General features: G+C 45.2%; 1 protein-coding gene across 2 annotated transcripts in view; it reads left to right on the top strand.

Annotated features, from left to right (window-relative positions):
- arhgap32a (Rho GTPase activating protein 32a) overlaps window positions 1–17439 on the top strand; it is a 31639-nt gene extending 14200 nt beyond the window's left edge. Inside the window, exons 6-23 of one of the 2 annotated variants that reach the window (XM_086035823.1) lie at window positions 3024–3110; window positions 3184–3321; window positions 4834–4926; window positions 5086–5208; window positions 5464–5541; window positions 6061–6142; window positions 6250–6414; window positions 6906–7008; window positions 7558–7702; window positions 7924–8006; window positions 8683–8790; window positions 8883–9028; window positions 9097–9310; window positions 9494–9642; window positions 9726–9800; window positions 11889–12230; window positions 12324–12452; window positions 13569–17439. In XM_086035823.1, the coding sequence (XP_085891949.1) occupies window positions 3024–3110; window positions 3184–3321; window positions 4834–4926; window positions 5086–5208; window positions 5464–5541; window positions 6061–6142; window positions 6250–6414; window positions 6906–7008; window positions 7558–7702; window positions 7924–8006; window positions 8683–8790; window positions 8883–9028; window positions 9097–9310; window positions 9494–9642; window positions 9726–9800; window positions 11889–12230; window positions 12324–12452; window positions 13569–15529 (4221 nt within the window). In that variant the 3' untranslated portion in view covers window positions 15530–17439. The remainder of the gene's footprint in view (window positions 1–3023; window positions 3111–3183; window positions 3322–4833; window positions 4927–5085; window positions 5209–5463; window positions 5542–6060; window positions 6143–6249; window positions 6415–6905; window positions 7009–7557; window positions 7703–7923; window positions 8007–8682; window positions 8791–8882; window positions 9029–9096; window positions 9311–9493; window positions 9643–9725; window positions 9801–11888; window positions 12231–12323; window positions 12453–13568) is intronic. The other variant, XM_086035824.1, reaches the window with a different exon arrangement.
- Window positions 17440–17787: the final 348 nt, after the last annotated feature.

Consider the following 17787-nt stretch of genomic DNA (forward strand, 5'->3'; position numbering starts at 1 on the left):
TTGGTTCAGTCCAGTGGACGCGTCTGTAGTTCAGGTTCTTTGCCTGCAGAGGGCAGCAGTTCTGTGCCGTCACCAAGCAGCTATAGTTTGAATGCCTTGAATGGTCCCCAGTCCGAATAAAATACTGCTCAGGCGGGAAAAAAGGCAGGAGGGATTTTTTCATGTCGGTAGTGCGGTGTGGAGTATAAACACAACACTGCAAACAACACTGTGATGTCAGACTACGGCATGGGGGGAGGGGTGGAAGGATCAGGTCTCACAGAACCGCGCACAAGGGCAGCGAGGACGTACGCTGCCTGAGAATCCCCCCAAGCCCCCTCCCCTTAATCATATCCAATCACATCCCCGAACACACTGCCAGTGATGCTTTCGCGGCCAGGTCTTTGCAGCTCTGCCCGAAACGAAGACTCGCGTTCGGTGACTGCCAAGCCGCCCTTTGTCGCTAGAGAAAGAAGTGCTGTTGAGAGGGGGGGGGGGGGGGGGGGGGGGGGGGGGGGGGGGTTGGGGTGAGCGGGATGGAGGAGGGGGACAGGACAGGGAGGAGGGGAGTCTGAAAGGGGGTGAGACACAGTGTGAAGCATCCTCGTCTCATATTGATGTTTTGAATGTGAGTATATACGCCACCATTCAGCCAGTGGGGAGCATCATTTCATGAATCAAACTCTTAGCATTTTTCTTTTTCTTTTGATGGAGCTTTTGTGAGGACTAAAGGAAAAGAGCTGCTTCCTCCAGCATGAGAGGCAGGTAACATGCACGCGTGCTGGCCTTTGTGCTGATGCTCATGCATCGTTTTCATGAAAGCTTTGATTGTAACCTCAGCTAGGAACTTTGCTTTTGCATGATCAGTTGTTTTGGTTGCGTTTGTTTGCAGGATTACACACAAAAAAGCAATGGAACGGATTTTAATTTTACAACACTGTTCTGATTTTCTCTGTGAATAATGCATGGATCTGATCCTGGGCCAACAAAGAATGACACATTGGTAGCAATCCAGCTAAATGTGCAAATCGGGCATTAAGGTGTACTGTTTTGGCACCGATCCATTTTAGGTTTCTTCAGTCTTGGCAGAGCACTTTGCTCATGGCTATTGTAATTAGCTCTGCTAATAAGGTTTTGTTTTTTGTTTTTTCAGTTGATGTTTGTGTGTTGGTTAGCAGGATTACTATGCATAACATTACACTGATTTTCACAAATAGTCCCTTTGTGGAGGCATAAACCAAGATTTTTATTTTTTATGGATTGTAAATTTGAAAAGAATGCATCAATCTCGCTTGAAGCTGAACTATTTGGTGTGTCCAATTTGCCTTTCTCCAGTTCAGCCCGTCTCTCACTGAGCGTTTTGCAACTGGTTGTGCACGTGGCAAATGTTTTTTTTTGTCAAGTTTTGTTCAATGTTGGGCGGCACGGTGGTCGACTGGTTAGCACCTCCGCCTCACAGTTCAGAGGTCGTGGGTTCGATCCCGACCTCGGCCTCCCAGTGTGGAGTTTGCATGTTCTCCCCGTGCTTGCGTGGGATTCCTCCGGGTACTCCGGTTTCCTGCCACATTCCAAAAACTTGCATGGTAAGTTGATTGATCCCTCTAAATTGCCCCTAGGTGTGATTGTGAGTGCGGATGTTTGTCTCTGTGTGCCCTGCGATTGGCTGGCAACCAATTCAGGGTGTACCCCGCCTACTGCCCAAAGACAGCTGGGATAGGCTCCAGCACGCCCGCGACCCTTGTGAGGATAAGCAGTAGGGATAATGAATGGATGGACGAATGTTCAATGTTGCAAACAGTTGCAAAGGCTTTCGCCAGACATTCCCAAACGGTTTTAATGGTCGCAAACTGTTTTTCTTGTCACCATTAAATTTGGAACATGTTCAAAATTACTCTGTGACAAGAAAAACAATTTGAGACCGTTAAATTGTTGGCAAACATCTTTGCGACCTTTTACAACCATGAACAAACCCTTTAGGAAAAAATAATATTCGCTACGTGCGCACTTGCAAACCTTTGCCGCTCAGTGAGATACACGCTTTAGTTACACAAAGGGGTTTTGTTGGATAGTAGACATGCACCAAGACATTTTACTGTGCTGCCCAGTGTGATTTTTTAAATGCATGGATGGTGGTGGGGCCAGATTCAGGTGGATGCCCTTGCTCACTGACCTGTTGACACTCCGCCCCCCCCTTTGCACACCACTCAATTGCAACCAAATTACCAGATTTCAAAGATGTGTGTGTTTTGTTTGGGTTTTTTGTGGGCGCGATTAAGCAAAAATTGGACAATTAATTTGGTGCCAAATTAAAATTGGCCCAGCTTGAAGGTGGTGCTATTGTCTTGCCTTTCTGCCATTCTTTCATGTCAATTTTATTGTGAATTATTTCCCGTTGATGGGCTGTTTAATCCCACCTCCCATCATCCTCCTTCAGAGCTCCGCCTGTTAGTACTTAATGAAACACACTAAATGGATATTCTTTTATTTTTTAGCGGACAAGCCGTGTCTCATTGAGTCTGGTCCTTTTCACCACCTCGCAGCAGTAAATTGGGTCGCCGCGTGTTGTATAACAGCCCGTCACGATGTGCTCCAAACTGTTATAAATAACCAGATGCTCCCTCGACTCATTGCTTCCACATCTGCCAATGTAGTCCCAAACTGTTTTTTTTTTTTTTAGTCCACACAGAGCATCGCTAAAGAGGACGTTTGATTTGAGCAGGGTGGAAGAAAAATGCTCAAAGCGCTTATATCTTTGCAGCTTATGGAATTAATTTTATAATTCTGGCTGCACGCTTGATGAATATAGGATGAATCTGATCCAAATAATGACATGTATAACAGAATTTATCTGATTATTTCTTTGTCTTAGCTGGCTTTTCCTAGTTCCCAAAGTGTGAAAGTGGTTTTGACAATCACTTGAGAAATGGTTGGGATTTTTTTAATTTATGTTTTATTTCCAGGTCACATCCACAGAGGATGTTAGTTATTTAGAATCTTGACTTCTGGTTGAAATGATCCCGTTTTATCATTTGCTTCTTTTTTAGTTGGCCTTTGCAGAAGGGCAGAGTGAAGGAGCAAAGGGGGCCCAGGACTCCAAAGAACTGCTCTTTCTGGTCCAGATCACCTGCCAGGTACTCTTGACTTGTAACTATAGTCACTCACCTCAAGATTTCAATGTCTTTAAACACTTTTGTCTTCTTCCAGGCTCGAAACTGGTTGGTGAAGAGATCCTACGAAGACTTCCGTGTGCTGGACAAACATCTGCACTTGTGCATCTATGACCGCCGCTACTCGCAACTCACAGAGCTGCCCAAATACGACGCAGTCAAGGACACGGCCGAGGTACTGCGCATCTACTGTTCCTCTCACCGGTCACGTCAGACTAGGGCTGTCCCGACGAGTCGCCGATGACGTAAAAATACGTCGGCCCGCACAACATACGGTCGACGACGGGTGGCGATGCCGTAAATAGGTCGGCACGTGCATGCCGTCAGTTGTAAACAAGTGCGCGCAGCAGAAAAGAAAGGAAAACAGCAGAAATGGCGGCGGCGCCAGATCGTGCGTTCAGGGCGGGGAAGAGCGGCACCACGAAGCAGCTAAAAAGTGGACAAGCAAGTCCAAAGTATGGACGTATTTCAACGAAAAGTCAAACGAGTTGGTCTTCTGTAGCCTTTGTAAAGCCGAGAGATGAACGAACACCTGAAGCCACGTCACCCAGGTGCTGCTGGACGGAGAGCAAAAAGCTAGAGGATCGTAAGTTCATCTAAGTAACTACTAACTAATATGACCCGGTTTTACTGAAGTTGCTTTTATGTGCGACGTATTATTAACATGCATCGTTAAGTTTCATTTCTCAAAGCAGCGGGTTGCAGTCAACATTACAGTGTTGTGTTGCAGCTTTGTGCATTATGGTGCTAACGTTAGCTAGTTCACTCCGGTCAAATTGTGTTGGTGCTTGCAGGTAACGTAACTCGTTCCGTTGATTTATTTACCCACAAACGGTAACACGCAACATCTGTTTGTATACTGTATCCAAACCGCTGCTGGGCCGGAAAGATCTCGGTCTCACCCTCTCTGTGCAGACCCCGGCGCAGCACAGGATGCCCATCGTATTTAGGATGATGTCCTGCTCACGCTGCTTAAAAAACAAAACAAAACAAAAAACCTAGAGGAAACGCTGGACTGCTTACCATAGTCTGTGACGCACTAATATATAATGTTTGCCTTTTCAAAATCATTGTGATAATATTTCAGTAGACGCTTTTCTTTTTCTGTCTATTTTTAAGGTTAAAGCATTTTTTTTAAAATTAAAAATAGTGCTTCACTTGCATCTTTGTTTGTCCAATTCTCCATAATATTTATCTTCATTTTTGATTTTGTGACATTTTTTGATATTATCAGCCCGCTGCCGATCTAATAGAGATGCCGCTGAGTCAATAAGTCCACTATTTTCACAGTGAGCATGCTCACACAGAAGCTTGACTAAGTTTCACGCGCAGACTCGCTGACATCACACCCCACCCTGCAGGCTCCGCCTCTTTATGGCACATGGATGTATTCAGAAATTACAATACATACTCATTTCTACATGTTTTATGCTTGAAGTTAGTTTTTTTTTGTGTGTTCAAATATGTTTACAATGTATTTGATGTGTCTTTTATAGGTTTTAAGTGTGTTTTAGTACGTTTAAATGTGTTTAAAGCACGCGGAAGGGTTACAAACAACTATTTAAAAATCGTATTTAGATGGGATCTCTGTATTGGGGATATTCAGGTGCGAGTGCGGAATATTTCCGCCTCAATAACAGGGTTATTCACTGTGTTGGGCCTCAACACTAACAGTGTTTCTTTTCAGTCAGTAAACAAGATGTTGGCCACCTACCTGTCCCGCTTCTCCGTCATCGCTGACAACAAGATCAACTGTGGTCCAGTCCTAACATGGATGGAGGTAGTATAGCATTTTTTGTCAGTGAATAAAGTAAAATTTATAATATAATTGTGGCGGCATGCTTTGAATCGAATTGTCCGTGTTAAAATCGCTGTGTGAATCCTCATCTAATTTTGCCTAAAGTGAATCAAGACTATGGTGAAATGTTGCGTTTTGTAGATTGACAACAAGGGGAACCACCTGCTGGTGTCCGAGGAGGCGTCCATCAACGTCCCCGCTATCGCTGCCGCCCACGTCACCAAACGCTACACAGCTCAGGCCACCGATGAATTGACCTTTGAGGTAACAACACCTCTCAGATATGTCAAAAGATCTGTGATCTATAAAAAAAACCAAAAGAATATTTCTGGTAAGTAAATACAAAAAACACTCGAAAAAAAAACTGATGAGACAAGGAAGATCCTCTCATGTCGACCTGCTTTTCGAGTTCTGGATTCTTGTTGGTGGTTTTTTTTTGTGAGCTCCGTTCTGGGTACACACAGTATTCAAATGGGTGTACTGCAATTTAACTAGTGTAATTATGTCTACCGTTGCCAGGTAGGAGACATTGTTTCCGTCATCGACATGCCTCCCAAAGAGGACACAGGCTGGTGGAGAGGGAAACATGGCTTCCAGGTAAGACAGCCCGTTTGGAATTCATTTGTATAAACCTTCCTATAGACTTTTTTTTTTTCTGGTAGTGAGGCAAATGCGTGCTTTCATTATTTGCAATGATAATCAAAACGACAAACATAGCTTGAAGACACTGACAGTGAACCCCTTCAGGAAACTTTGAACAATTGGACAGGTTTCACATGTTTTGCATGTGACTTCAAGGATAATATATTCAACCAATTATGCTGATCGCTGCTGTGTAGTCAAGAGACGATGTGAACGGTTGCGACGTGCTCTACAATCATGTTTGTCTAACAGGTTATTACTCCCATAACCACATTTAATGGAGATGGTGGAAAGACAGTATTTTCAGGTGAAATATTTTCAAGACCGTTGCTGACTGGGCCCAAAAAGATTCTCGCCACAGTGGCATTTAGACCTTTTCTGTCCTGAAGCAGCTCCTTACCCTCATGCTCGCTGATGACCTAATTTCACTCCTTGAACCCTACAAGTATATTAACGGGTCTTATCACTTCTCAGGTTGGTTTCTTCCCGAGCGACTGCGTCGAGCTGATAAACGACAAGCTCCCTCCCAGTGTTCAAAGCTCGGTTCCCAAACCAGGTAGACCGCCGGCTATTTCTTTTCTGCATAATTTATGCACAACTTTCTCCAGGGACGTGAGACGGATTGCATTCAAGTGTGTGTTATTGTGCGTTGTGATCGTCAAGTATGCAAGAAACACGGCAAGCTGGTTACCTTCCTGAGGTCTTTCATGAAGTCGCGGCCGCCGCCGCAGAAGCTTCGCCAGCGTGGCATCCTCAGGGAGCGAGTGTTCGGCTGCGACCTGGGCGAACACCTCCACAGCTCGGAACACGAAGGTGAAATGCCTGAAGGTGAAATGATGCCAAATCTGAATCGCCTTTACTGGTGATATTGGGTGCAACACAAACTCAATGTAAGAAATGTACCATCGTTTAACACTGCATGAGGCATGCAGGAATTAAGAATAGAATAGAAAAGAAAAAAAATTGTAAATACTTGCTTGCCACTATAAATTCCAACAATAAAGTGTAGATTAATAAACGAGAGTAGCCGCATTAGCCTGCACGTGTTAGTCAGATCAATTTGATGTCTGTTTTTAATCCTCTCAAGGGATTTATTCATAGTGGGGGGGAGGAAAAAAAAACATCTAATATCACCAGCTACACTCATCCATTTACCAGGATCGCAGTGCAATGGAACATTATATATCGCTCATGATGACTCATGCTGTTCTGTTGCATAAACCCGACGGTGATGTGCAGCTTGCCTGTCATAAAACAAATTGTAACTGTATCGCATTAAAGCTGGGATTAAATCGCTCGGTTTCGGTCTCTGGTTTCAGTCCCTCAGGTCGTAAAGAGCTGCGCCGAGTTCATCGAGAAGCACGGCGTGGTGGACGGAATCTACAGGCTGTCTGGAATCTCCTCCAACATCCAGAAACTCAGGTTGGTTTGCTACTTTAATATACATTTCTATCATCAAGGACCCCTTGACCTCCTCGAAGATGCGTACATTTTCATGTCGTTTCAAAGTGCTTACATTTTTGATGATTAAAATGATTTTCGATTTTCAGTTACCAATTTATGATTCGATTCGATTTTTTTTTTTTAATGCTACCGTGCTTGTCTCTGTGCACTAGTGTGGTTCTGCGGACATCCACAAACACAATATGCAATGATGTTTGGCGCAAAAGCCTAATGTGATCTACACATTCAAAATGTGCTATGAATCTGGAATGAAAAAACGTTTCAAAACATCATTTCCGAGCTGAATTTAAGCAACTTGATTTTTGACTAATCAGATCGATTGATCGGGCGAATCTATTTTAAATCCATTTTTGATTCATCTTTGCATCCCTAGTATGTACACTATCTTAAAATAACAGAGAAGCATTAATTGTGCAGTGATCAAATGCGCAGATGGCCAGTGGGATGGCTCCCACGCTTTTCTGTATCTTATCTCACGTTTTTTTTTTACACGGTGTCCACGTTCAGGCACGAGTTCGACTCTGAGCAGATTCCCGACCTGAGCCGAGATGTCTTTCGACAGGACATCCATTCAGTGGGCTCCCTCTGCAAGCTATACTTCAGAGAGCTTCCCAACCCTCTGCTCACCTACCAGCTGTACGACAGATTCTCAGTGAGTGCTAGCATTTGCTAATGATACTAAAAAAAAAAAGAAATACCGCTGCTCTTTTTGTGTGGAGATTTCCGCAAGGAGCAGTGGGAGTGTTGTGCATGCTAAGCTAAACAAATACAAGTGGCTGATCAGAATGTAAAAACAAAAAGAGAGAGAGCAAGAGAGCGAATGATGAGTGAGTGCTTCTAAGCCCGTCGGCCTCGCTTGCTTTATCCTCACAGGAGGCTGTGTCTGCAGCCACAGATGAGGAGAGGCTGGTTAAAATCCACAACGTCATCCAGCAGCTGCCTCCTCCACATTACAGGTCTGCTTTACAGCTCGGTGGCGCACACTGGTGGCTACAATTGTAACTTCATGTCATGTTACCAAATACAAAGTCCGAGTCAGAAACACTAACAGTACACACACACTTAAATGTATTAAGTACATCAAATGAGATCAAGTAAAGTAACATTTATATTGCTTATTTTATTTTGACAAAGAATTTTACTTTAGCAATACATTTGTGGTGGTACAATTATACAACATAAGAGCTGTTACAAATATTTTGCCAAACTATTATCAACAACTCAGTATGAGTTAGTTGTACATAACTAAACATATGTAATACCTCTCTGACGTTGTCAATGAAACTTAGTATCATTGTCTTTTTTTAAATTTCTTTTTTTTCTCCACGGATAGAAACAATAATGACACTTCATAGCAATCCATGAAAATACATTTTTGGAATACTGTATACCAAATCATAGGATATCATATCACATTTAAATACATATTACACAATGTATATGCACTTGGAGTATTGCATAGTGTTTGATACATCTCTACTATTGGCTGTCATGATATTGCGCAGGTTTTCTCTCATGAAATGGCCAGTAACGTGTGCATATCAAAGCAGTGTGCTTGTGACAGAAAGCAAATCGGATGTTTTTCTACTTTACGAATGGTGACAGCCAATGTCAACGTGTTTTTGTGTGCAGGTCGCTAGAGTACCTCATGAGACACTTGTCCCGTCTGGCCACCTTTAGCTCTAGCACCAACATGCATACTAAAAACTTAGCCATCGTGTGGGCGCCAAACCTGCTCAGGTGAGTCAGACATTCAAATACAATATTGACAGTCATCACAGAGCTCAGTCAGTATCTTGATTAGGTGGTGAGACTTTGGATACACGTTTCAGGTCCAGACAGATCGAGTCGGCCTGCTTCAGCGGCACGGCCGCCTTCATGGAGGTGCGCATCCAGTCGGTGGTGGTGGAATTCATCCTGAACAACACCGAGGCGCTCTTCAGCACCAAGCTCAACGCTATCATTCGGGAAAGTGCCGGTGAGTCACGCAACAGCCAGCGCGTTTTGTCCACAAGCAAGTTTTGACTCCAAGCGTTTACCTCCTAGGTACCAACTCCTTATCTAGACCCAAGTCTCTGCTGGTGTGCTCCCCGTCCACCAAGTTGCTGTCTCTGGAGGAGGCTCAAGCACGCACTCAGGCTCAGCTGAGCTCCCCAGCCACCACCCCCTGCCTGAGCCACAGTGACTACATTGAGGTCGGGGAGGGGCCCGGGGCTCTGATGGGCAAGTTCCATACGGTCATTGAGCTCCCTTTGGAGAGGTGCGTTCAAGGACCGTCTCTGCTCTCGCGTGCTTCATTCTGGTTGTCATCTATCACTACTAGTAAACATAAGTGCATATGAATAATATTAGCATTGGTTTGACAAGCATCGGGCATCTCCGACCAACACTGTATGTTTCTAGTTAATATAGCCCCCTATTTTCAATTCCCTGTGTTTTGTAGTGTCAAGCGGGCTCCAAGCAAAGCCAAGAAGTCTCCTGTGGGCAACTGGCTGTCCTTCTTTCACCTGGGCAAGTCCCACTCCGTGTCCAAGCGTAAGCTGAAGCGACACCCCAGCGAGCCCAACGAGATAAAGAGCATGGCACTGCCGGGTGAGCTCAGTGACTCGGCATCGTGACGTGTTTTTCTTTTTCGGTTTCATTGAAGCGTACTATTCGTTTTCTTGCTAAAATAGGTGGGAGAGGTGACACCGGTACGTTGCGCTCGGCAAAAAGTGAAGAATCTCTCACCTCGCTGCATAATTTGGAAGGTAATCATGAATTCAACTTGTTTAAAGACACTTGTATATATTTTTTGCGTTTTTTTAGCGTTTTTCCCACTCTGCACGCAAAATAGATTTATGCCCATCCAGCCACCCATAATTTGTCACAGAATTCATAAAGTGTAATTCCGTATATGTATGTAACACATAAATTGCCCTAGGTTACGCATTCTGATGCCAATGTTCCTCAAAAGTGAGAGATTTGTTGCACTCAAGCTGAGTCACTCAGGAACATGACATTTGGTGGACATGTCTGTCATATATAGACCCACAAAAAAGTCTCAACAGGCCAAGCCTGAAACCTGAAAAGATACAGGATGCCTGCCATTTTTGTTTGAAGTGGCCATTCCAGGTTCGCTAGGGACAGGTCCAGGGGTCCCCCAAAGCAAATATGTCCCAGATTGTTTTCTAGTTGCTTTTAAGTTCGATCCATGTATATTAGGCTATATTCACGCTCCAAGGCGTAATGGCCAACCCTGCCAATCATTTTTTTAAAGCCGATATTTTAGGCAAATGGCGGCCCCTAAATTGCGAGTTTTCGTCATTGTGTGTGGAGGAAGATCATGACAGTGAAGTTTGCAGACTTGCTACAAAACAGCAAACCCTGATTACGCAGCTTCACAGCGTCAGAGCCAGAGCAAAGGTCTCGTGTGTGACGACGGTCGTGTCCTTGGAAGAAATGTGTACGCTGCTGACATGCCTTCCAACTTGAACTCTAAATTACCGTCATTTTGTACATTATGCAAGTGCATATCATTTAAAGTAAGGATTGGATATTTTGACGGCAGTGTTTGCTAAATTTCCTCTTATGTACAGTATGTGTAAATCATCATTCAGTTGTAAAAATGTGCACTTAAGCCGAAGTCAACCCAAGCATATTTTTTCAAGAATATGTTCCCAGCAGGCCCACTAGTTGAACCACGGCATTCTGATTGATTTTGCGTTTGTGGAATATAAATTAAGCAGCAAATTGCACTCTTTTTTGCACTGCATTTTTAGCCATCTCTGGGGGCGGCCATTTTGTTACTTCTCTCGACTGAACATTTTTATTCTTGTTAAGAATACATTTTTTTTTAAAAAGTTAAGAATAAAAATGAAAGTAATTGATGTCCCACCATAAAATGTTCACAATTAACTCATTCGCTGCCATTGACAAACTTACTTGTGTTTTCACAGTCCAACCATTTAATCCCAGGATTTTTTTTTCAATTGTTTTGAAACGTTCGGGTAAAAGAGGGTTTGAAAATGTCTGGCAGTGAATAAGTTAATATGAACAGTTGAAACTGGGTACATGCACAATCTATGATCCCAAAACACAATTTCTTACTGCATAACCCTTAAAACGAAATGTCTTACAGAAATGCACCACAATTGCACGTGTATGTCATGCCAGAAAAAATTGTCAAGTATAAGGAGACAAGACATCCACACTCTTTGTTATTTAATAGCATTCAGCAAAGACCCTCTGTAATTTCCGCTAACAAACAGGGCTAAACCTAGCTCCTCCCTGACCTATAAAGTCCTTTGAACAATTGTATCACTTCAGCATACTTTTTTACACCGATTAATACCTTCCTATTAGCCAGGTCTTGGGTGCTATTTTGTCACATCTTTAGGGTGTTAAAGGAAGCGCAAAATACACAGAGAACTGCCAATTGGTCTATTTTTATGGGGTTTGCTTCCATATACTAAAAAAAACCCCCACACACACACAAATGGATGAATTTGTATAGCGAAGCACAAGTCGGCGGTTCGTGTTAACTGGTAAACCACACAAGGTATTTGTAGCCAGTATTTGGTGTCACTCTGGTTCTATACCGAAAACACTGCAGAACACGTGCACTAGTGCAGTAATGCTGATAAATGACAGACATGCGAAAATGACGGCAAAGTCTCAGTGCTTCGGTGGTGAGCTCGTAATACTCATCCGAGGATGTGTAAATTGATGAAAAATATGTTTTCTTTACACGTTAACAACAGACCAAAACACAGACATTTTTCAATATAACCATACTTTCTGTGAACGTTTTCTTGGTCTTGACGACGCTTCCGTCTGATCTTGTTTTCCTTCTCCAGGTGATCCTCCAAAGTACCAGCATCTCCGCCCCCGCTCCACCAGCGAGGCCGTGCCCGCATCCCGCATAGACGACTCGTTCAGAACCAGAAGCAAACCTCCGTTCGGTCAGAACGGCGCCCAAGAACTTTCACCTCCACTGCCAGAGGACGACATTGACCTTTACCCGCCGGTTGCCGGAATGTCCTCCCTGGACTTTGACCCCATGTCCTTCCAGTGCAGCCTGGCCTCTGCGACTCCTCGGGCATCCCGCAACAGGGAGGGGCACAAATTAAGGAGGGGCGAGTCAGACGCCGCCACCTCCTCTTCGAACAACATCAACAGCCCCGCGCAGCTTAGAAAAGGTAAAAAGGCAGTCACCCAAACGAAATTACCAGCAGATGTTCAGGCTTTAGCATCTGCCTCACCTCCACTTCTCACATTTTTTCCCCTCGCAGCGGAGACGCGTGAAGCTCTGACGGCAGATGGCAAAGAGCCCCGAGCGCCTTACCGACATTGCAGCCCGCGCAGCTCTGCGAGCCAAGCGTCAGCGCTAACAGACTCCGCACAGACCTTGCCGGATCCAGGTCATTATGACTCTCCTTTAAAGCCATCGCTTCTTATACACTGCATCCACAAAGTATTTGCATCGCTTCACTCTCCCTACATTTTGTTGGCACGGCCTCGTTCCAAAATGGTTTTCCTCAAAATTCTGTGCATTAAAACTATAAAGAGGATGACTTATCAAGTCATGTGGTTCAAGTCAAGTCGAGTCACTTAGATACCAGGTCGAGTCATTTGCATGTTTTTGGCAAGCAAGTCGCAAGTCCTAAAAATAGCAACTGGAGCCTGACCCGAGTCAAGTCATGTGACTCGAGTCCCCCATCGCTGCCCAACCGGCAAATAAAATGTGACAACAAAGAGTAAGCCCCCTTCGGCCGCAGCTGACGCCATACGGCGCCGATTTGATACACAAATAATCTTCTGAATCAGAAAAAGCTTTTGTGTTAAATTAAATGTGATACATCAAAAGTACTCGGGGTATTGGTCTTTACTATTGGTGATTGTTCAAAGAGAATACTCTTGTGTTGTGTTGGTCTGAAAAAAGTGGTTTCGAACAAACAGCCCTACATTTGACCTCCTATCACTGTTTATGTTGATAGGTAGGAGTTAGCTGACACTTTTTCTAGTTAGGAAACGTTACAGGTGGTCAGACATCACTGTCCTTTTTTGGAATTTCGATGAGAGAAGAAAGCTTTTGCCATGTGCGCGTGTTAATATTAAAGCCAAGGTGCTGCCCATTATCATTGAAATTCCGCGTGTGTGTGCGTGTGTGTGGGGTGTGAAATAAAATGTGAAACCCTCAACACACCTTGAATATGCTCTGGCGCAAAACTGTCAACACCGCTTAACTTCTGATACTAGAGTTGCTCTTGCTCAATATGAATAATCTTTTTTTTCTCCTTTGTTGTCATTATGGGATGTTGTTTGTAGAATTTTGAGGATTCTAAGTTGGAATAAGGCTGTAACATAAAATATGGAAAAAGTGAAGTTCTCTGAATACTTTCTAAATGCACTGTATGGTAGTTACCATTTTAACGTAGATTCTTATGAAAGCTTTTGTGTCCTGTCCCATCATATGTCTTACCATAGCTTTGTTTGTCCTGTCATACTGTAGCGTTGTTTGTCTTCTGCCCCCCCAGGAGCAGATAGACTTATGAGTTCAGTGTCTATTCTCCCTCCTCACCCTTCCCCGACGAGCGCCGCACGCAAGCTGGCTCTGGCGCTGGCCGAGTCGGCGCAAAAGGCCAGTGGCGGCTCACAGAGAAGAAGAAACCACCCGGCTCGCCCTCTCCAAAGACAGGAAGCGCAGGACAGGCCCGCTCGGCCGTCGGCCCTGGATCTCAAAGCGTGCCCGCAGGTCTACGCCGCCCCCCCGCAGTGGCAAACGCCACCGCACCTCCTGCCCGCACACCTCTACTCGCAGGCGGCCGACGACCCGGAGAGTAACTTCACACCCAACGTCAGCCCGCTCGGCTCGGGCAGCCTGGACTCCAGACGTGGCGACGTCACGCCGGAGGAACCGACCTATCAAAGTGTCGGCGTCTCAACTCCCACCGAGCCCGTCTGCTCCCCGCGCGGTCCCTTAACTTCCCCGGTGTACGCCAACGCCGACTCCATCAACATCTTTAACTTCCGGGCCGTTCTCGCCGAGACCTCCGTTCCCGCCTCCATCAACGAGGTCCTCCCGCGCCCGTTCCAGTCTCCGTCATTCCGCCACTACGCCTACAGCGCACTCGGCCCACTTGAGGACGTCTACCGCAACCCGCGGCATCAGCCCGCGCGTCAGATTCACTCCGGACGACTAGCTCGCTGCGCTCGGCCCGACGCTCTGCCCCGTCATCTCTCGGGGCCGAGACGCGTGTACAGGCAGTCCTCGGAGAGCCGCTGCACTGCCTCTGGGTCAGGACCGCCCCTGTCACCTCAATACCGACGCTACTACCGAGGCGAGCACCTTACGGGCGCCGGCCAGCGACAGCAAGGCCACTGGCAGAGGTGTGAAGACGGCTTCGCCTTGCACCCCGCCATCACGAGGGCGCGCTCCTTCCACGCCCCGCAGATTAGTCGCTACGAGCTGGCCGCCGCCGACGTCCTGCCCCCTGATTTCTATCCTGAGCAGGAGGCGGCTTATCAGAGGCTGTTTCAGCCCCAATTTGAAGACGTTCACGTACAACAAGTGCTGTATAACCCTTACCCGGACTCGAACCCAAGCGACTGCTCCCGATACCCTTTAGATCCGTCTTTCCAAGGCAACAGCATCCGCCACGGTCAGCCTTACAGGGCACGGCCCGCCAAGGAAAGAGCGCCGCCTGATTTCTACTACTCCCCACGGCACAACCGCCTTCTGGATAGGGAACTGATCATGGACAGCGAGGACTTGGTTGTTTACCAAACGCAGGAGAATAAAAAAACGTCTCCCTACGACAGTCCAGTTTCGCCGGTTGGCTCGACGGGAAGAGAGATAATGCACATAAGGAGCAAGTCGGATCCAGGAAACGGGATGCTCTCGGCCGGCGCAAGGGAAAGCCAAAGCGCCGTCAAAGCCACGTCGCCCACGTCTCACCAGCTGCGTCGCGTCCTCGTGAACGAGGGCGCCTCACAACAGCAGCATCAGCAGGCGCCACTTCGTAAGATCCCCTCGCTGCCCGAGAGGGGCTTCGCCGAGCTGGGTGAAAGAAGCCAAATGGACCCTTTCAAGAAAGCTCGAGCCGGCATCCTCAGGAGGCCCGAGCGCTCGCAGAGCACCCGAGAGAATCGCCACCAACATCACCACCGCCTCGCCAAATCGCATGTGGACGGCGAATACGCCGGATCCTTTTCCTCTCAGCCCAACAGAAGGACTCAGAGTACGAAAGTACGGCCTGCGCAGTACGACCACATGGCGGGGGGCTTTTACGCAGTTCCCAGGCCTAAACCCACAAGAGCCACTAAAGCTGGGTCAGGGTACTCGCCGGCCCCGGACACCACCGCCACATCCTCCTCCGCCGCCGCCGCCGCCGCCGCCGCCGCCCCTCCCCATGGGCACAGGCTGCTGTCCAAGGCTCTGGCTCAGGAAGCTTTTTATCAGTCGGCAGTCAGGACACACGCCGGCGTCCGTGAGTGATGCCCACTGCTTTCTATGTCAATGCATCACGGGGCCAAAGGAGAAGCGCACTTTATCCTCTGCCAGACCGTCTGACTGTTTTTTTTAAGCCTTTCATTGAACCTGTTGGAGCTGTCCAAAGCTGCCACTATGGGGGACGTATGCTGCTAGTGTCACCTCCACCAATGATTCTTTCATGTACAACAGAGCTGTGGAACCTGTGGCCCATACATGACCTGCAATGTGATCCTAAATACAAAGAGATCAAACGAACATAACATTGTTGCCTTTAGCCACTCTTACTTGTCACTAAACACACAAATTGGCATTTTCCAATTTTTTTTTTTTTTTTTTATAAAACTGCTTTAAAAATAGACTTTGAAAAGTTAGTCTGAAATGAATATTTTTTTCAAGTAGTCCATATCTAAAGCACTGTAGTCATTTTAAAAAAAAAATCATAAATCCCCAAAATCCATGTATATTTTATGTGATTTTAAACTACTTCGGCCTTAGGTAGACATCAAATATGAATCATATTGGTGATTTCTTTATAATGTGTATGTGAAAGACACAACTGGTGCTGCAATGACTAATTGAAGATCTTGAGTAATTTGATGATGAAAAAGGTTAAAGCACAATCTCTGCCTCGAAGCTTTGCAGGGATCACATCCTTTTCTTCTTGTATTATCAAATTTAATAATCGCTTGTGAGAGCGTATTGTAGTGCCCCACAAGTGGTCAAGGATACACACTGCCGACGACGGTGCACGCTCCACCGCTTTATTGAAACGACAAGAAAAGTAATAAGAAATATTACTACTAATAGTATAAGCGACGGCCACAACTCGTGCCGAGTCAAAACGGGCTGATGGGTTGTAGGCAGTTTGCAGGCGGCCATTTCCACACTCTCGTTTGCTGACGCCACCTCACTCACCAGGCTAGGTTCCATCTTTGAAGTCCATACACACTCAAAGTCATAGAGGCTATATTAGAACGTGAGAATGGCAGCCCCAAGTGTAGAAAACAACAACTGCATCTCACATGCACGTTATTGTGACTAATAATGCAACGTTTTTTTTATCAAGTTAATTGATGCGATGATCAGTAGAATACTCAATTCTAAAAATAATCGATAGCTGCAACAATTTTCTTTTTGCATAAACACCACTATTATTATTATTTTGATAAATGAATGACAAAGTGAGGACTTATGATGGAAGCATGATGGGACAAAGGTTCCCCATCTCTGCTTTAGAGTCTTTCAGTTCCGAAGACAAAATGGCTGCTAGGTTTTAGCTGCATACAACCCAAGGGAAGACAAGGTAATTTTTGATGATTTGGATCTCAAAAGTATGCTTAAGAATGTGTATAGAATTTTATTAAAGGTGTCGTGCTGTATGTTTTGTATAATGACACGCAGCTAACTAAAAACATGGCCAATGTACTGTACATGTCTCATTGCAGTCAGCTCAGACTGGAAGCACTTTGTAAGAAAACATATTGTCTTAACCATGCATTGGCGTGATGTCTCCTTCAAACCTCTTGATAGAAACACATTTGATCTATTTTTCTGCGTGGAAATACAAATGCTTGCTCGCTTGTTCGGAATCGTCCCTGAATGCAAAAATGAGCACTTTTTAAAAAACAAAAAAAACAAAAACGTGAATCAACCTCATTGAGATCGCTGACTTCTTTGATGTTTTATGCTAACATATATACGCTCTCTACCTTGGATTGACGCAGCTCGTCCTGTGAGAAGTCTATTTTTGTCTATTGCTGTTTTGTCACACAAATGGTGGACCTGTGACATAAATTATTATTCTTTATTGTTTTACTCTTTTAAGTTATGTAGAGGACTTTATTCTAATAAGACATGTTCAATATATTTCATTTCTAGTGCTTGTCAAGAGAGAATAAATATATTATCATGCATTACAAATTAGTGAGTATTATTTTATTATCTTATGAATCATATTGAGTGGTGTTTCTAATATTTTGGCTACCTTTCGCCCCACGTCAAGTAGTGCTCACGGTCACTAGGTGGCGCTCTAACACTTCAGACAGGCCTAAACGCCCACAGCAGTTTGATTTGATCTCCTTTCTGGGCAGTCACTGAAGTTCATGGATGACTCACTGCTTTTACTTACTCAGGAGACGGTGCAGTATGTGAGCATCATGTTAATGACATGAGATATTTGTGGTCCAATACATGGTGTCAATTGTCACATGCATTATGTGCAGTCATGGATTATTCATGCTCATATTGCCATTCAAAGTGCA

Source organism: Filicampus tigris, chromosome 7 (assembly GCF_054856515.1).
Source record: "Filicampus tigris isolate MCC_2025a chromosome 7, RoL_Ftig_1.0, whole genome shotgun sequence".
NCBI classification, from domain to species: domain Eukaryota; kingdom Metazoa; phylum Chordata; class Actinopteri; order Syngnathiformes; family Syngnathidae; genus Filicampus; species Filicampus tigris.